Genomic DNA, 21,218 nt, shown 5'->3' with positions numbered 1-21,218 from the left:
TTGAGTTAAGCCCTTTTCTCTTTTTGAGGGAGCCAGTCTTCCTGCAGGAAGCATGCATTGTCTGCCCTCTGTCACTTAATTCTGTCTGGGTCCCATGGGGGCAGGGGCCTGCCTGCCCAGCTGTGCGGTGCCTAATTTGGGAAGCAGGGTTTAGAAAGCCCATTCAGTTGCCTATTTAAAGCCATGCTCTTCAGTTGGATTTATGAGGGATAAAGCTCATATTCAGATTTCCACCTGTCTGTTTCTTGTATTGTTTTCCTGCTTTATTTTAAATTTAAAAGGAGTAATGTATTACCTAAAAAATCCCCTAAAATAGGATAATATCTCTATTCAATGCAGTATTAATTTTAGCAGGAAAGAAAAACGGTGAAAGATTGGATGTTCAGATGTTGACTAGCTTTGCTTTTCTGGGATAAATCTCTCTTGGTCATAGTATATAACAAAAACAGCTTTATTGAGATGTAATTGACATAGCATACAATTAGCCAACTTACAGTGTACAGTTCAGTGATTTTTGGTATATTCACAGAGTTGTGCAAATATTACCCCAATCTAATTTTAGAATATACACTTCTCCCCAAACATTCAAGAGGAGGAGATTATGCAAGGGCATAAACAGAAGAAAAAGAGAATTATTAGGGGTCACCTTAGGATCCATCTGGGGCTTCCCTGATGGCTTAGACGGTAAGGAGTCTGCCTGCAATGTGGGAGACCTGGGTTCGATTCCTGGGTCTGTAAGATCCCTTGGAGGAGGAAATTGCTACTCATTCCAGTATTCTTGCCTGGAGAATTCCATGGACAGAGGAGTCTGGCAGGCTACAGTCCATGGAGTCCCAAAGAGATGGAAATGACTGAGTGTGCGTGCACACACATACACACACACACACCACCCCCCCATATCATGGCTAATACACTTCCAAACACAAGATCCTGTCAGCAAAACACCAGTCAAAAATGTCTGTGGTGGCCTAAAGATTATGGGGATGGTTGGAAGGTCATCTTCTATGATACTCAGGAGGCAGAACCAGGGCCAACAGATAGAAGTTCCAACGTGATGGATTTTGGATCTACAAACTAAATTAAATCTACAAATCATGTTCTACACTTAGAGCAGCCCAATACAGTAAGTCCCCTACCACGAATGAGTTCTGTTCCGAGAGTGTGTTCGTAACTCCAATTTGTTTTTAAGTCCAATAAAGTTAGCTTAGGTACTCAACCAATACAATCAGCTATTTAGTACTATACTGTGATAGGCTTTAATACTTTCCACACAAATAATACATAAAAACCCCACAAAAATAAAGAAAACATCTGACTACCTTTATCTGACTACCTTGAAAAGTATAATAGTACAGTACAACAGCTGGCACACAAGAGTTGGCTTTGAGTGAACAGGTAAGAAGAGTTATTGGAGGAGGGACAGGAGGTGGGAGATGGTAGAGCTGAAGAGTCATCAGCAATAAGAGACGGAGGGCAAGCTGCAATGTCACTCATGCTTGATGTGATCGGACATGTGAATACATGTTCATATCTTTGAAAGTTTGCAACTTGAAGGTTTGTATGTAAAGGGACTTACTGTAATGGATGGGGCTACCTGGATGGGTAATGAACAGCCTGTTCAAGCAGAGGCTGCATCACCATTCATCAAGGATGTCACAGACTTGCACTGGCCAATAGAAATACACAGCGAGCTGCATCTGTGATTTTAAATTGTCTAGTACCCAAAAGCCAGCCAGGGTCAGGCTGGTTTGAGTATGACTTGAGTGAAGACTGAATCTGCCTGCCTCCCTCTATCTCTGTACGTGTCTCTCTATTTTTTTTAAGTGTTTATTGATTTTGTGACAATATTGCTTCTGTTTTATGTTTTGGTCCCTTGGCCACAAGGCATGTGGGATCTTAGGTCACTGACTAGGGATTGAACCTGCACCCCCTGCATTGGACGGCAGAGTGTAACCACTGGACTGACAGGGAAGTCTCTGTATCTCTCTATTTTACAGAAGTTTTGTCTCAGGTAGTCACTCTCCACATGGTGACTGCCTACATCCGCAAATACAAACCGTCCTAATTCAGCAGTCTTGTGGGAAAGAATTGATATTTCCTAAAAGTTGGGAACTGTTGAAGTGAGTCCCAAAGATCTGCTTTCCTGACAAGACTTTTCATGAACCAGTCACTGGATCCAATGACGATACCTGGGTCTCATGTCCGACCCTGGGGCTGGTGAGGTGGGGTCACCTCACCCCACGTGAGCCCAGCTTCTCCACACACAGGGAAAAAAGGGTGTGTGACTCTCTGACTACAGAGCAATTGAGGTGCTGTTATCAAAGGTTGGGCGTGTGGAAGCTGGCAAGCCAAGGCAGATGTCCACTTTTTTCCTCTGTCCAATAGATGTACAATTCAGGTATCTCACAATCTGAAGCTTTTGACTTGTATGAAATTGTGAAGTAGATGGGCAAAATGTGCAAACTGACTCTTTAGAACTCTGATATCCTGCCAAAGCATACACTAACTGATACATTTGTATTTAATATTAAACCATTTATATTATAAATATTGTATTTTGTTTTATGTATTAATAAAACCTCTTCAATAAGCACAGTAGTTTTGGGATACATCAGAATCTAGTTTGATGCACTCTCCCCAATCACTGAACACAGAAAATTGTTGGTGTTTAGTTGCTCAGTCATATCTGACTGTTTTGTGACTCCATGGACTGTAGCCTGCCTGGCTCCTCTGTCCATGAAATTTCCCAGGCAAGAATATTGGAATGGGTTGTCATTTCCTTCTCCAGGGGATCTTCCCCATTGAGGAATCAAACCTGAATTGGCAGGTGGATTCTTTACCACTGAGCCACCTAGGAAGCCCACAAGAAATTAGGCAGGCTATTTATTTAATGTCCAGTGTGTTCATATGTAAATTACTCTTGAAAACATTACACAAGATAATACTTCAAAGAATGATGCCCAGGCACCTCGTACACACCCAGTTAATGATAGCTATGATTTCTTTTATTATACCATTGGGTTTAAAATCCTTTACAGCCAAGCCTTACAACCCAGTTTTCTATTTATTTAGATTAGCTTAACTGTTTAATTAAAGTTGTTGTGTATCCTGAAGATTTTAATTGTGCATGTTTCATTGTCTGCATGACTTCCTGATTATCCTTGCTACTAAGTAACAATAATGCATTGCAAATATTTGCTTGAATTTTATATAAACCAATTTTAAATGAAAGAGCTATTTACATGAATCAATTTAAATAAAGAACACCACTTCCTTGTGGTTGTCTTGCTATCAGTTTTACTTTTAGTCAAATGTGAAGGGCTAATACTGCAATAATTGCTTTAAGTCATTATGAAATGACAATCAATTGTAAACCATTAGAAAGTCAGGGTTTTCCAGTCTGAGAAGGCATATCTTCTACTTCTATAGGATGCTTCTTTTAGGCTCTGTAAGTCTTGTGATATTTTAGCAAATATTTCTCTATTAAAAACTACTTTTTAAAAAAACCTATGTTTGGTTCCCACTATTTCTTATGTCAAGATAAAATTCACCAGTGAAACAAAATTCCCAGACTCTCATCTTGGAAACAAGTAGAATCATCTACCCTGCTTCTCAAACACAAATCTCAAGCTCCATCCTTATTTTTTCCTTTTCTGCACATGCCACTTTTCTCTTCCTGTAAGAACTATCATCTACACATTTCCATCCGTTGAGCTACCACCCAAGTCCAAACCATCATCTTCTTCCAGGCAACCTATTGGAAGAGCCTACAAATTAGCTTCTTTCCTTCCCCTCTGGTTGTTGTTCAGTTGGAAAGTAGTGTCTGACTCTTTGCAACCCCATGGACTGCAGCACACCAGGGTTTCTTGTCCTTCACTATCTCCTGGAGCTTGCTCAAACTCATGTCCATCGAGTTGGTGATGCATCCAACCATCTCATCCTGTGCTGTCCCCTTCTCCTGCCACCTTCAATCTTTCTCAGCATCAGGGTCTTTTCCAGTAAGTCAGTTCTTCGCATCAGGTGGCCAAAGTATTGGAGCTTCAGCTTCAGCATCAGTCCTTCCAATGAATATTCAGGGTCGATTTCCTTTAGGATTGACTGGTTTGATCTCCTTGCAGTCCAAGGAACTCTCAAGAGTCTTCTCCAGCACCACAGTTTGAAATTGTCAATTCTTTGGTGCTCAGCCTTCTTTCAGGTCCAATTCTCATATTCGTACATGACTACCGGAAAAGCCAAAGCTTTGACTATATGGAAGAAAGTAAGGAAAACTACTAGGTCATTCAGGTATGACCTAAATCAAATCCCTTATGATTATGGAAGTGGCAAATAGATTCAAGGGAGATCTGAGAGAGTGCCTGAGGAGCTATGGACTGAGATTCAAGGGAGATCTGAGAGAGTGCCTGAGGAGCTATGGACTGAGGTTCATAACGTTGTACAGGAGGTGTCGACTAAAACTATCCCAAAGAAAAAGAAATGCATGAAGGCAAAGTGGCTGTCTGAGGAGGCCTTACAAATAGTCGGGAAGATCTCCTAGAATAGGAAATGGCAACCCTCTCCAGTATTTTTGCCTGGAAAATTATATGTATCTTAAAAATGTTAAGAGCAAGGATGGTGCGAAGATTCATCATGTGTCTACATCTAAACCCATTTATTCTGTCAACGCAGCCCCTCCCCCAGCCTCTGTGTAGAAGCAGACACCTCTGCTCTCTTGGGCTTTACGACCCCTGCCTCCCACCTCATAGTCACTTACCAAGTCCCAGCAATGTTTGTTGGGCCTATCCTCTGATTTCCATTCTCACTGACACATCCTAACTTTCACTTAGCCAGTATTTCCCAAAATGTTTCCTTTAGAAAATTATCTGGGAATGCAGTAGTTTTTTTTTAAGATTAAAAACAATTTTTTTAAAAATAAAGATTTCCTTTATGTGGGCCATTTTTAAAGTCTTTATTTAATTTGTTATCATATTGCTTCTGGTTTATGTTTTGATTTTTGACCACAAGGCATGTGTGATCTTAGCTCCCTGAGCAGGGATCAAACCTGCAACCGCTACATTGGATGGTGCAGTCATAACTATGGGACCACCAGGAAAGTCCCTAAAAACATCTTTAAAGTTTCTTTTTGAAATAATTTCAGGCTTACTGAAACATAGAAGAAAAAAATCAATCAAGTATTCCTGTATACCCTTCAATCCAGATTCCTTAAATGTTAGGAACTTATGCAGCCACAGTACTATGAGAAAAAAAAAACCCAGTAAATTAACATGGGTACGTGCACACAAGCACAATGCTGCTTTCTAATCCATAGACATTGTTCAATTTCCAACTGTCCCACAAAGATCTGTTGCTTTGTTTTTTGTTTTGGCATCATTGTCATGTTTCTTTGGTCTTCTTTAATCTAGAAGAGTCCCTCAATCTTTGTTTTCCATGATTTTTTTTTTTTTAACAGCAGGATTTCTCACAAATTTTAATATGCTGATGTTCACTGTAATCTCCAAGGAGTGGATATAACATGACCTCAGTCAAACTTCTGTCACCATGGACTCTTTCTTGAGGTTTAGTTTGTAGGATAGGTGTTCCAAGGACACTCTGGGACATATGGACCCAGACTATGACAAGACCATTCTGATATGTGTTCCTCCTGTGGGATCCACCCTACACACACCTCTCAGAATAGTCTCCCTAGTTCAAAGTTGTGTGTACATCATTACCTGCTTATAAACCTCAAATAGCTTGATTTCATTTAGGGTAAAGTCCCAAAGCCTTAACTTGAAATTCAAATTCCCCTCACCCAAACTTTCTTTCCAACTTGAGTCACTACCTCTGTGGGCACCCTAGTTGCTCAAACCAAAGTGAAGTAACCCATGGTTCCTCTGATTTCTTATTTTTATTTCCCTACTTATGCTAGTTCCTCTGTTCAGAACACATAAGAGAATTCACCGAAGCTCTCTCTGTTGCAGGCTCCAGCTGCGGCAATTGGAACTCTGAACCCTGGTTTCCTTTGAGCTTGCTTTTGAGTGGTTATAATAAGAATCCATCAAAACCCATGTCTGGACCTCTCTTTGGCCAACACAGCCTTATTTCCCGGGACTATGAACTCCAGAAGGAGTTTCCCTGCCCTCTGTATAGACAGTCAACCCATTGCTTGTTTTTGTTCTGATGTATGCCTCTGGTTTTATACTTTGTGATATGCCTTAATATAGAAAAGAAAAGTGAAAGGCAAAGGAGAAAAGGAAAGATCTATCCATCTGAATGCAGAGTTCTAGAGAATATCAAGGAGGGATAAGAAAGCCTTCCTAAGTGAGCAATGCAAAGAAATAGAGGAAAACAATAGAATGAGAAAGACTAGAGATCTCTTCAAGAAAATTAGAGAAACCAAGGGAACATTTCATGCAAAGATGAGCACAATGAAGGACACAAATTCTATAGACCTAACAGAAGCAGAAGATATTAAGATGAAGTGGCAAGAACACACAGAAGAGCTATACAAAAAAAGATCTTCATGACCCAGGTAACTTTGATGGTGTGAAAACTCACCTAGAGCCAGACATTCTGGAATGTGAAATCAAGTGGGCCTTAGGAAGCATCACTATAAACAAAGCTAGTGGAGGTGATGGAATTCCAGTTGAGCTATTTCAAATCCTAAAAGACGATGTTGTGCAAGTGCTGCATTCAATATGCCAGCAAATTTGGAAAACTCAGCAGTGGCCACAGGACTGGAAAAGGTGTTTTCATTCCAATCCCAAAGAAAGGCAATGCCAAAGAATGTGCGAACTACCACACAATTACACTCATCTCACACTCTAGCAAAGTAATGCTCAAAATTCTCCAAGCTAGGCTTCAACAGTATATGAACTGAGAACTTTCAGATGTTTAAAGTGGATTTAGAAAAGGGAGAGGAACCAGAGATCAAATTGCCAATATCTGTTAGATCACTGGATTATAACAAAAAGCAAGAGCATTACAGAAAAACATCTACTTCTGCTTCACTGAGTATGCTAAAGCCTTTGACTGTAGGATCACAACAAATCGTGGAAAATTCTTAAAGTGGTGGGAATACCAGTTCACCTTATCTGCCTCTTGAGAAATCTGTATGCAGGTCAAGAAGCAACCGTTAGAACTGGATATAGAACAAAGGACTGGTTCAAAATTGGGAAAGGAGTATGTCAAGGCTGTATATTGTCACTCTGCTTATTTAACTTATATGCAGAGGACATCATGTGAAATGCTGGGCTGGATGAAGCATAAATTGGAATCAAGATTGAAAGGAGAAATATAAATTACCTCAGATATGCAAATGACACCACCCTTATGGCAGAAAGCAAAGAAGAACTAAAGAGTGTCTTGATGAAAGTGAAAGAGGAGAGTGAAAAAGCTGGTTTAAAACTCAATGTTCAAAAAACTAAGATCATGGCATCTGGTCCCATAACTTCATGGCAAATAGATAAGGAAACAATGGAAACAGTGACAGACTTTATATTCTTGGGCTCCAAAATTACTACGGATGGTGACTGCACCCATGAAATTAAAAGACCCTTGCTCCTTGGAAGAAAAGCTATGACCAACCAAGACAGCATATTAAAAAGCAGAGACATTGCTTTGCTGACAAAAGTCTATCTAGTCAAAGCTGTGGTTTTTTCAGTAGTCATGTATGGATGTGAGAGTTGGATAGTAAATAAAGCTGAGTGCTGAAGAATTGATGCTTTTGAACTGTGGTGTTGGAGAAGACTCTTGGAGAGTCCCTTGGACAGCAAGGAGATCAAATCAGTCCATCCTAAAGGAGATCAGTCCTGAATATTCATTGGAAGGACTGATGCTGAAGCTGAAGCTCCAATGCTTTGGTCACCTGATGCGACAGACTGACTCTTTGGAAAATTTCCTGATGCTGGGAAAGATTGAAGGCAGGAGGAGAAGGTGATGACAGAAGATGAAATAGTAGGATGGCATGACCTACTCGATGGACGTGAGTTTGAGCAAGCTCTGGGAGTTGGTGATGAACAGGAAATCCTGGTGTGCTTTAGTCCATGGAGTTGCAATGAATTGGACACGACTGAGTAACTGAACAGAACTGAAGTGATTATTTCTATGTGGGCCTCCCTGGTGTCATGGGAGAAGGCAATGGCAACCCACTCCAGTACTCTTGCCTGGAAAATCCCATGGATGGAGGAGCCTGATAGGGCGCAGTCCATGGGGTCACTAGGAGTCGGACACGACTGAGTGACTTCACTTTCGCTTTCATGCATTGGAGAAGGAAATGGCAACCCACTCCAGTATTCTTGCCTGGAGAATCCCAGGGATGGAGGAGCCTGGTGGGCTGCCGTCTATGGGGCCGCACAGAGTCGGACACAACTGAAGCGACTTAGCAGCAGCAGCCCTGGTGTCTCAATGGTAAAAAACCTATTTGCAATGCAGGAGATATGAACTCAGTTCTTTGGTCAGGATGATCCCCTTGAGGCAGGCATGGCAACCCACTCCAATATTCTTGCCTGGACAGGAAATCCCATGGACAGAGTAGCACGGTGGGCTACAGTCCATGGGGTCGCAAATGTGTCAGACACAACTTAGTGACTAGATGACAACATTTTTTTTAACGTATCCTGAAAAGTAACTGTTTCAATTTTCATAGCTATTAATTATCCCTGTGGTGGCAACAATGGATGCTTCTGTAAGCCCACCAGGAACTCACTTGGGATGTCCTTGAAATATTATAGTTTTGTCCTTAAAAAAAGAAAGAGTTCATTTTCAAGAGTCAAACATTTTGGGTGGGGGGGAGTAGGGTGAAGCAAAATATCACGGCTTTCCCATATGCTACTTTCTTTTGTGAGCCCAGTAGCACTTACACTGAATTGTGGAACTCTCTCATTTTCTGCCATGTTATGGTCCTTTAATTTCCTGCCTGATCTCCTCTGGTACCATGGGTAGAACCACAACAAATTTGAATTCCTCCTCTCATGTCCACATCTCCTAGCACAGTGCTTTGTATAGTGTAGGGGTTTCCTTTGTGTATATATATACATATATTTTTTTGAATGGATGTTGTACTGTCTGTTTTCATTTAGAAAGAATACAAAAAGTGACAAGATTTTCTTTATATGATGACTTAGAGGGCTGGGATGAAGATGTTGGGGGAGGTTCAAGAGGGAGGGGATATGTGTGCACATATAGCTGATTCACATTGTTGTACAGCAGAAGCTAACACAACAGTGTAAGGCAATTATACTCTAAAAAATAAATTTTCTGTATACAGTCTATACTCAACTTTGTCTTCTAAAGGAAGACAGTAAATGTTTTCGAATTAACTTTTGTTTTCATGAAAACTGCCTTTTTTCAACCCAATAATTATTCCTACCTAAGGCTAAAGAGGAAACCTCTGTAAACATCTGAATGACATTAAATTACGCTAAGTAAGCATCACTAAAATTAACTTCCTTGTTTCTAATTTCTCCATAAGCCTACAGTCACAATGTTTGCCTTGATTAATTATTAAACATATCTCAGGTTTTCTAAATTAATGGTTTTGTGCTAGATATGATTTCTAATCAAGCTTTACATTTCTCTGGTAAAATCATATTTAAGTCTACCAAATGTCATAACTCACGTCTGCATTTAATAATCAATGTTTGGCAGATTATTTGAAACTAGTAGAGCAGTAATAATATATGAAGACCTGCAAACATGTCTGGGATAACCATGAGCATTTAGGCCTCCGGAGACTAAATTGTATTGTTTGGAAATCATATGAATTTGTGTTTGGAAACATAAATGTCTGTGATGACTGATTAACATACAGAATAAAATCCAATCATACACATACCATTAAGGAGAATGCTACAGTATAAGAGGAATACGAATTTTAAATGTTTGCATATTTTAAGTTATTCAAACCCATAGATGCTGTGTACAAGTGACAGATAACATTAGGGGCTTCCCTGGTGGCTCAGAGGTTAAAGCATCTGCCTCCAATACGGGAGACCCGGGTTCGATCCCTGGGCCAGGAAGATCCCCTGGAGAAGGAAATGGTAACCCACTCCAGTATTCTTGGCTGGAGAATCCCATGGACAGAGAAGCCTGGTAGGCTACAGTCCACGGGGTCGCAAAGAGTCGGACACAACTGAGAGACTTCATTCACTCTAGATTTATGTAAGACCAGACATCTAATAAGGACCCAGATGTTTTCAAAACATGGATATATATATATATATGTAGACAAAATAGATGATGAATTGCTTAAATTCCACTTAGGGTTTTATTGGTGTGCATGGGAGGTCTTTCTACATTTGAACTGTAAATCTGAAATATTTGCTAAATATTGTACACATATCTATAACAGATAAAACTATTAAACGTATCTATATGATTGGTATTAGTCAGCCATAAATAGGCTTCCCAGGTGGCGCTAGTGGTAAAGAACCCACCTGCCAATGTAGGAGACATAAGTGACAGGGGTTTGATCTCTAGGTCGGGAAGATCCCTTGGAAGAGGAAATGGCAACTTACTCCAGTATTCTTGGGAAATCCCATGGACAGAGGAGCCTGGCGGGCTATAGTCCATAGGGTCACAAAGAGTCGGACACAACTTAACTACTAACACAAATTTTTTTTTTCACTTGTACATTTTGATGATTAAACGAGTTCATATTTGCAAAGCACTCAGAGTAGCTCTAAGCATATACTAACAGTTTGTTAAATAAATGAAATGTTGTCTCAGAAATAAGACCCCCCCCCCCCCAAGGAAACTCACTTTTAATGATATTTGCATTTTGGGAGTCGGCTTCCCAGGTGATGCTGGTGGTAAAGAACCCGCATGCCAATGCAGGAGATATAAGAGATGCAAGTTGAATCCCTGGGTTGGAAAGATCCCCTGGAGGAGGGCATGGCAACCCACTCCAGTATTCTTGCCTGGAGAATCCCATGGACAGAGGAGCCTGGTGGGCTACAGTCCACAGGGTTGCAAAGAGTCAGACATGACTGAAAAAACTTAGCATGCATTTTTGGAGGGATACAATTGATAGGAATTGGAACTCATTTCAAAAGCTTACTATTTGACTTGAATTCTTATACTGTGTGAGCATACGTTACTGAATTAGCAATAATATTATTAGCTCCCGTGACTGAGCCATGTATTCTAAGCAGATGGAATAGATACTTGCACAGCCTTTTTTGTTTGTTTGCACTTTCTTTTTTTTAATTTAAATTTATTTGTTTTTAATAGGAGGATAATTGCTTTACGATGTTGTGTTGGCTTCTGCCATACATTAACATGAATCAGTCATAGGTATTCACAAGTCCCCTCCTTCTTGAGCCTCCCTCCCACCTGTTAGCCCATCCCTCCCCTCTGCCACACAGCACAAGATTTGAGCTCCTTGCTGTATGACGCAGGGAGCTCAAAGCCAGTGCTCACACAGCCTTTTGAGAATACAGATTCTGTAGGATACCTTGTGGTCTACTGTTATCATTCACCATTCTCTCTTGACTTTTCATTTATCTTAAGCTGAAGATGTCTGATATGAAAGACAGAAAATAGTGATGAATGCTGATGACGGGACTAGATAGACGCAATGCAAAGAGCACGGGCGTGACGGAAAACCAATTCTCAGGGCGCTCTGATCCCCAGCTCTGATCCTGGTGACAACCTCCAAAGATGTTAAAGAATGAGACTCATCACCTATCAGATATGAAAGGGAATATCTTGACAGTGAGGGTTCCAGACAATATGTATATAAAATCAGCTCCAAAGAGTTGAAGACAAGGTGAGTTTAATGAGATGTAGATAAGGTTGAGTTTTAAAGGTTTAGAGATTAGCATTTGTCTACTATTTATAAAAATGAGCTGCTTTAAAATACCTTGTTCAATAGTTAACATAAATATAATATGGATCTATTTAGCCACAAATAAGGAATCCTAAAATTTAAAAAGTGCCTTAGATTACATATTCACTATTACTGACCTGTTGACCTCGGGACTGGGCAGTCCACTAAGACAACATATCTAGTAATAACTAAGTGTACAGTAAAAGTGAAGATGTAAGAGTGCCTCCAAATGATCAGCATCTTCTCTCTGGCTCCAGCATTTTGTCTGTGCATTCATCCATGCCAGTTCTTGATCAATGAATTCTTCTTCTTGTGTTTACTTACTTCAGGCTTTGTAATCTCTTGTCTGTTGGTCATTTATTCATTCATATTCACAAGAACTCATAAATATTTAGTGTCATTGCTCTGCTAGTCTCTGGGACCACAGAAATGAACAGGATTTAAAAGGACACTGTTCTATCCTTCAAGGAACTTTTATTCTGGAAGGTAGACAGACCAAAGACTCAGTTAAACTCTATTAACAGTGTGCTCATATGGCAGGACACCTGTAATGTACATCCTGGGGATGCACGAGCTGGGCAGGTCTAGGAAATGTTCTCAGTGACACATGTACACAGCTATTTAGTATAACACATGTGTGATAGTTACAAAATAGATAATTATGATGCACAGTTGATATTATGTTATACTATATATCATATATTTTGTTAGATATATTGTATATATTATATATACCCCAAATCATTATATTTAGATGAGGTCAAACAATACTAGTGTCTATCAATAGGGGGCCATTAAAATAAACAATGAAACAGAGATGTGCTGATATGGAAATAGCTCCAAAATATCTAATAAGTAAAAAAATGTAAAGTTTCAGAGAGGTGCATATCATAGGCAGTCTTTTGTGGGGCAAATAAGAACATAGAATCACATTTTTTTATATTTACATAGAGACACTTTGGAATCCTATGCATAACCCTAAACAAACAAAACAAAATGGGTTGGGCTGCCCAATGGGGAGCAGAGAGAGGGGATCCAGGCAAGTGGGGCCAAGGGTAGGAGGGAGGATTTCACTGCACACATTTTTATCTCTTTGAATTAACTGAATGAATTATCTATTTATCTAATTATCTATTATTGATCTATCTAATTATCTATTTAATTATCTATATAAACCTATCCTGGAACTTTCGGAGGAAAGATGTCTCCTCGTGAACTGTGGCCAGTGGATAAAGAGTTGGGGGTGGGAAGAAGAAACGTATCCATAGGTAGGTTATTCAAACACTTTCATCTCAACTTGCCAGAGAGCTGCTGCCCTGAAACCCTCCTCCGCCATCCCAGCCACCTCTGTTGGCTCCTCCCTGTGAACTTCTAGATATTCTGCACCTCCAGCAATTGTAAGGGTAACCCTTGCAGCAGTAGGGCCCCTGGGACTCGCCCCATCTCAGAGTCCTTTGCCTGTTTACCTAGCAGTTACCCAAGCAGCACGGGCTGTTAAATCTTACAACCATCACCTCTTGTTTTTCCCCAGAAATAAGATTGACATTTTAGCACATGCTAAGTGACTGATACAGGAAGCATTTACATATCATTGGATTTTTAAAAAAAATCCAAGTTCTAATCATTGTAAACATATTCATATGAAATAGATAGAAAATACAAGAAAACCATATGTAATCAACCACAACAATAATACATAGTTATTTTGCTGTGAGACAAAGTCAGGATACCTTTCATTTTAACATAAAAAAGAAAAAATATTGAAATTGTTGTCTGGCAGGTATATTATACAAGAAAAGTCAGAGATCAGCAGCTAATATTTTTACTGCTGGAAGGCTGAATAATATAATGAGGATTATGTGTGCAGTGGACAGTTCTGAACGTTCAGTAAACTCATATGCCGAGGAATTCATTCATGAATGACAAGTACTTTTAGGTGGCAACATACACTTTATTTAGTGCTTTTCTCTAATGTAGTTTTCTATGTGTCAGTTCAGTTTCTTATCAAATAAATACTTACACCTTGCTGTTCATTTGAATTGGAGTTACTATGGAGAAACAACTTTTTGATTCTACAGCATTCTGCTGCATTATGAAAACTTGGAAATCATGTCATCACTCCACAAAATGGTTTAGCAATTTTCTGTGAATTTTTTTAAAGACGGGGAATCTGTTCATATACGAATGATTCTAGAAAAATGTTTCAATGTTAAAAAATTGACTAAGAACCGTTAGAATCTAAAATATGATAGAGTACTGTTTCACCTTAGAGTAGGTTGAAAACATTTTAAAGAAAATTTGCCTCCATGTTGTTTTTTTTTTCAATCCAAAGATTTAAACATATATTTTGCCACAATTCCATAGGTAACTTCCAGGAGAGTAAAGAAAGACCAGAGAATACAGAAAGATTGATAAACATATATTGACAAGTGATGACAAACATACAGAAACCAAGAATAATCAGATTCCCTGTTACATCTTTGAAAGAAAATTCCTTATCATTGAGGTCCAGCCTCTTTGTTTGAATTCAGTGTAGAATTTGCTTTTCATTGAACTAGGAAACGAAAAGATCTTTGGAGTTTTATGTTCAAGTCTTTAGTCTTTCTAGAAAATTATGATTCAAACATGCTCTAAAATACTCTTTTAGACCTTAACATATGTGGTTTAAAGAACAATAATTAATACATTCTGTAAAGGAGGGTAAGACTAGCACGCTGACGGCTCCAAATGAGCCATGGCTCCTAGTATGTTCACCTTTCTAGAGGCCCCTCCCACAATACTGCTGGGCTTGATCACATGATTTGCTATAGCCAATGGGACATTAGTAGGCTTTACTCTCAAGAAAAGGCTAGATAAATGCTTCCATGTTGGGCTTCTTTTATTGGAACCCAGCTCACTGGCTGTAAGAAAGCCTCTCAAGTTTTCTTCAAAAAGACAAGCCATGTGGAGGAGAATGTGGGTCAACAGCCAGCCCCAGACATATGAGTGAGGACATCTAGAATAGTGTAACCCCAGCAAAGCTCCTGGTTGAAAAGTTTACATGAGTGACCCTAGCCAGTATCCTGTGAAGCAGAACTGCCTAGATTCCTCACCCACAAAACTCAAAGCAACATACTGATATTGTTTTCTGTAATTATATATTGGAGTGGTTTGTTACACAGCAGTAGATAATGGTTACAGGAAGTGTTACAAGGACTCCTAAAGTTCTTTCTGGAAATGATTCCAAGTCCATTCTTCATTGACATATACCTCTTACACTTCTATCATCTATTTATTTATTATTGAACCTGAGTCTCTTATTCTGACTCTAACCCGTTGGAACAGAAGAACTGGAGTGGTTGGTTCATGTGAAAAGCACTGTGAGAATGACTTTATCATATATTGACTCAAAAGAACACCAAATCCTTGTTGGATCTCAAAGGAAAAGAATTCTTGATGATTGTATATACCTTAAATTAATTCCACTCCACAGTGTGATCAAACTGTGGGTGGGGCAGTCTGGTGGAAAGAAAATATCTTTAAGGAATTCCCAGCATATAGGCTTTGTGTGGTCTTTTCAAGCCATTTCCTCTCTATTTCTCTAAATGGAACTGTATCCTCACAACCAATTTTAGGCATTAACATGTGTAGGACTCTCTGGAGGAATTTGTTTTCTTAAGGAATAATTATTGGAAATATGAGTTTTATTAGATTGAGAAAGACATTGGGCATTTTTCCATCCTTCTTTCTCCAGAACGCATGGGCATTAGTAAAAGAATGCATTAGGAGTAGTAACTGTAGTAGAAGTGTATTAGAGGAAGAACCCATGGCACCGAATGGACAGTCACCATTTCTGGAGGACAGGGATACTATTCCACTGAATTATGTGGATTGCATTTCAAGTTAGAAACTACAGTAACTAACTGGTTCTAGAAAAAATGTCTGGATATCAAGAGGAAAAAGACATAAACTGCCATCAAGCATAACAAATGTTAGCATCATTACTGTTATTTCCATTGTTTAAAGGATGTTCTCTGTGTACTTATCTATGGCATTATCTACCAGGAGAGCATGGATGGAAGATTTAGATACAAAATGACATTAAAGAGAGTCCAGATCCGACAGTGACACAGATGTGATACTTACAGAGAGTAGGATTTGGACGGCACTGTGGATGACCTCCAGGTACTGGAAGTCCACAATGCAGCCGGTGACAGAGACATACGTGTAATCGTCCGTCATGCCGTGGGCTGACGGGGGCAGTACTCTTCGGACACAGCCGGGCCCGTGTTCCCGCCACCATGACCGGTGCACAGAGATGTTGAATGTCATTAGGTCTGTATCCTAGGCGGGCAGGAGACAAGACAGAGAAAGGAGACAAACATATTACATCGCATCTTCGGCTTTCACCTTAGGAAGAATTCAGGATGAATGAAATTCCTGAAATGGTTTAAATTCCAGGTAAAGAATGACGAAAGACAAACCTAACATGACTGCATGTGTCATACGAATGAAATAGCTTATTTTCATATGGGTTATAGTTATTCAATGGGGAGATGTAATTCTTTGAATGATAACACTATAAGGTTAGCACAACATTGAAAATTCAGAGATGATATATTTGTTTAAAAATTCATATGCCTATTTATTTAGTTTTTTAATTGGACTATTGTTGATTTACAGTGTTGTTTCAGTTTCTGCTGCACACCAAAGTGACTCAGCCACATGTGTACATATATCTCCTCCTCCTTGAATTTCCTTCCCATTTAGGTCTCCACAGAGCATTTAGTAGAGTTGCCTGTGCTATACAGTAGGTTCTCATTACTTCTCTACTTTATAAACAACATCCCCGTGGACTGTAGCCCACCAGGCTCCTCCATCCATGGGATTCTCCAGGCAAGAATACTGGAGTGGGTTGCCATTTCCTTCTCCAGGGCATCTTCCTGACCCAGGGATCGAACCCAGGTCTCCCGCATTGCAGGCAGATGCTTTAACCTCTGAGCCACCGGGGAGGCCCTTAAACAACATCAGTAGTGCATATATGTCAATTCCAATCTCCCAATTCATCCCACCCCTCCCTTCAATTATATTGTCCACATTGGGATTTTCTTCTCTGTTTTCTTATTGCTCCATTGCCACTGGTATCACCATAATGGTAACGTGTACTGAGAGAGTTTCTTTGCCTGCGAGACATTGTTCTAAGCACTTTCCATATATTATGCATTCATGCAGGTATCATCATCCTAACTTATAGTAGTTGAATAATGGTCCCCCCAAATCACATTTATATCCAACTCCCTGGAATCTGTGAATTCTACCTTATACAGCAAGAATAGGACTTTGTAGCTATGATTGTGGTAAGGATCATGAAATGGGGGGATTATTCTGGATTAACTGATGAGCCCTAAAGACAATCACGTTTCCTTTTAAGAGGGAAGCAAAGGGATGCTAGACACAAGGAAGAACTGAACCACAGGGTGACCATGGAGGCAACAATTGGAGCGATATGGCCACAGGAATGCTGACCACCACCAGAAGCTGGGAGAGACAAGAGAAGATTATGCCTAAAACTCCAGGGGGAGCCTGGCCCTGGCAGCATCTTGATTTCAGTCCAGTGAAACTGATTTCAGACTTCTGGCCTCCAGAACTATGAGAATATACACTTCTATTGTTTAAGACACCAGGTTCGTGGTAGTTGTTGTATAGAAATCATAAAAAAAAAATAAAGCAGATGAGGAACAGTCACAGAAAGGAAAAATAAAGTGCCCAACCTCATTAATAAATAAATCAAAAGAACTTCCTATGTATGGTGGGGTTTCCCTGGTAGCTTAGCTGGTAAAGAATCTGCCTGCAATGCAGGAGACTCTGGTTCCATTTCTGGGTTGAGAAGATACCCTGAGAAGGGATAGGCTACCCACTCCAGTATTCTTGGGCTTCTCTGCTGGCTCAGACAGTAAAGAATCCTCCTGCAATGCAGGAGACCTGAGTTCAATCCCTGGGTTGGGAAGATCCCCTGGAGGAGGGCATGACAACCCACCCAGTATTCTTGCCTGGAGAATCCTCAAGGACAGAGGTGCCTGGCGGGCTTCAGTCCATGGGGTCACAAAGAGTCAGGCATGACTGAGCGACACAGCACACAGCAGAGCATGTAGTGGCAGACCCAGAACTCGATCCCATGTGGTCTGTACTTTCAGCTGTGATGTGGTGCTTTCCCATTCCTCTGTTCCCCTGCCCAACCCTTTACAATTCCTCAGACCCTGAAGGGAGCTAGTTCCTCCCTCTTTAGTTGTTTTCAGAAAATGCCACCACAGCCGAGCAAAAGAACAAAGAAGGCAAGCCTTGACTTTTCCATATCAAAAGAGACTTCCAGAAACTCCTAACAGAGACACCCGTGCAGATGTTTAAACCTCAAGAGTGGCCTTTTCATATCTGCAAAGTGTCAGCTATGAAGGACTAAGGTTATAATGTTTTTGTCATAAACAATACTTTAAAAAGAACAGATGAGGAACCAGACTCTTGGCTCCCAGATAAAGTAAAGATTACAGCTGCTGGTGTGGAGCAGGAAGGAGAAAGGGTGAGGATGGACAGAGGGCAAGGGCGCCTACCGACCACAGTTGGTGGACTGGGACATAGATCTGCTGGGGAACTGAGGATTCAGGAGCCGGGAGTGGGTCCATTCCCAGCCTCCACTCCCATCGAGCTTGTCGTCACTAGTGCCAGGGGGACGAGTTGAGTGGGTACCACAGATGGCTCTTGTTCAGCCACTCAGGGGCCACCCACTGATTGTGCACCCACAAATGATGCTCTGTACATACCTGTGCTACTTAGAGAACTGTCCTTACCTGAGTGGCATAGGACACTCCTAAGGAACACAGATGGCTCTTGTTCAGCCACTCAGGGGCCACCCACTGATTGTGCACCCACAAATGATGCTCTGTACATACCTGTGCTACTTAGAGAACTGTCCTTACCTGAGTGGCATAGGACACTCCTAAGGAAGAGACATTGGGTTTGGAACTCTGCAGACTTATAGGAAACTGGTGTGAAATGGAAAGTTCTTGAACTTCTAGGTGGCTGGTCCTGAAAACCAGTGTGGGAGCCCCCAGAGCAAGGACAGTGGAGGACGCTGTCGCCCGTTACTCTGCTGTATGTGGTTCCCACATTGTGAGGTGAGAACATTTCCAGTTCACGCTAGTAGGCAGTTACTCCACAGTTTTAGATTTTCCTCAACTCAATTCAAAGTACCATTATAAGTATGCCTGTGATTAGATCAATAATAAAACATGTTCTTTTTTTTTTTTTTGGTGTTGGTTTGCTACAAATATCATTCAGTTACCTTCACAGTTACAGCATTTTATGGATAATAAGACATTTTACATCATCCTGTTTTTAGGTGTTGGTTGGCTATATGTATCATTTGCAGTTACCCTCTGGAGGGAAAGTATTATAGAAAAATAATTGCTTTCGCTAGTGAATTCAGTTTCACGCAAGGCAATTTACCTGCAGGCAAACTGCATGCTATCCTCTTTGCTAGCCATCAGATTTAATCTCTTAGAGTTAGTCTTGGTCACTGCAGACGAACTATTATTTTTGATTTTAATAGAATTCATTAGGTTCAGGATAAATAAGTGTTATCTCAAAACTCATAGCAATCTCTACTCTTTAAGCATTCTTACCCTTACCTCTTGCCTTTTCTAATGCAGGACTGACAGTAAGTTCCTTTTAATATGACTTTGACTAAAATTTATTTTACCCAAATAAAACAAAAAAGTGAATTTATGAACTAACGATACATATTTGTTACACTCATAGAAATGTCTCAGTGTGGTTCTCAATTTGTTGGGACTACAACATAATTATGGGCTTCCCAGGTGGCTCAGCAGTAAAGAATCTGCCTGTAATGTAGGAGACTCAAGTTCAATCCCTGGGTTCATCCTGGAGAAGGAAGTGGGAATCTGTTCCATTATTCATATCTGGAAAATTCCATGTGTAGAGGAGCCTGGCAGGTGACAGACCTTGGGGTCGCAAAGAGTCAGACACAACTGAGTGATTGAGCATGCACACGCACACACATAATATATTTATAAACTGTACTATTCTTTGCAATGACTGTATAAAATTTGAATGAGAACATCAGTAGCATCAAGTGATATTTAAAATTCAAGCCTCTTACTTAAATTTGGTATAAAATTTTACTACAAGTTTGTGTATGATTTCTATCTCCTTTAGCAGTTAGATTTCAAACATTAAAAAACACCTTAACACATAATAAACTCAATTTCCTATGAGAGGCATGTCAGAGAAAATGCAACTCAGAAAACTGCAAGTTTTAAATAAAGACAAGTAAACAAAGAAATAAATGCAGAAAATGTAGAAGATTGTTCTTTTTTGACACTTTTGGTTATCATATCAAAACTGTCAGTTCTGAAATACACAGGTAAGTGCTAAAATAATATTAAAAATAATTATAAATAATTAAATTGAAGAAAGTGGGGAAAACCAGTAGACCATTCAGGTATGACCTAAATCAAATCCCTTATGATTATACAGTGGAAGTGAAAAATAGATTTAAGGGCCTAGATCTGATAGATAGAGTGCCTGATGAACTATGGAATGAGGTTCGTGACACTGTAGAGGAGACAGGGATCAAGATCATCCCCATGGAAAAGAAATGCAAAAAAGCAAAATGGCTGTCTGGGGAGACCTTACAAATATCTGTGAAAAGAAGAGAAGCGAAAAGCAAAGGAGAAAAGGAAAGATATAAGCATCTGAATGCAGAGTTCCAAAGAATAGCAAGAAGAGATAAGAAAGCCTTCCTCAGCAATCAATGCAAAGAAATAGAGGAAAACAACAGAATGGGAAAGACTAGAGATCTCTTCAAGAAAATTAGAGATACCAAGGGGACATTTCATGCAAAGATGGGCTCGATAAAGGACAGAAATGGTATGGACCTAACAGAAGCAGAAGATATTAAGAAGAGGTGGCAAGAATACACAGAAGAACTGTACAAAAAAATATCTTCACGACCCAGATAATCACGATGAAGTGATCACTGACCTAGAGCCAGACATCCTGGGATGTGAAGTCAAGTGGGCCTTAGAAAGCATCACTATGAACAAAGCTAGTGGAGGTGATGGAATTCCAGTTGAGCTATTTCAGATCCTGAAAGATGATGCTGTGAAAGTGCTGCACTCAATATGCCAGCCAATTTGGAAAACTCAGCAGTGCCCACAGGACTGGAAAAGATCAGTTTTCATTCCAATCCCAAAGAAAGGAAATGCCAAAGAATGCTCAAACTACTGCACAATTGCACTCATCTCACATGCTAGTAAAGTAATGCTCAAAATTCTCCAAGCCAGGCTTCAGCAATATGTGAACCGTGAACTTTCTGATGTTCAAGCTGCTTTTAGAAAAGGCAGAGGAACCAGAGATC

At 40.1% G+C, this 21,218-nt stretch overlaps 1 protein-coding gene across 1 annotated transcript in view; it reads right to left on the bottom strand.

Moving 5' to 3' along the window:
* The window catches only part of NKAIN3 (sodium/potassium transporting ATPase interacting 3), a 305,096-nt gene that overhangs the window by 117,640 nt on the left and 166,238 nt on the right, over positions 1-21,218 (bottom strand). Inside the window, exon 4 of the mRNA XM_055546386.1 lies at positions 15,932-16,129. Within this exon, the coding sequence (XP_055402361.1) occupies positions 15,932-16,129 (198 nt within the window). The remainder of the gene's footprint in view (positions 1-15,931; positions 16,130-21,218) is intronic.

The sequence above is a fragment of the Bubalus kerabau genome, chromosome 14 (genome assembly GCF_029407905.1).
Source record: "Bubalus kerabau isolate K-KA32 ecotype Philippines breed swamp buffalo chromosome 14, PCC_UOA_SB_1v2, whole genome shotgun sequence".
Lineage (NCBI taxonomy): Eukaryota > Metazoa > Chordata > Mammalia > Artiodactyla > Bovidae > Bubalus > Bubalus kerabau.
This window is presented reverse-complemented; position numbering and strand designations above follow the sequence as displayed.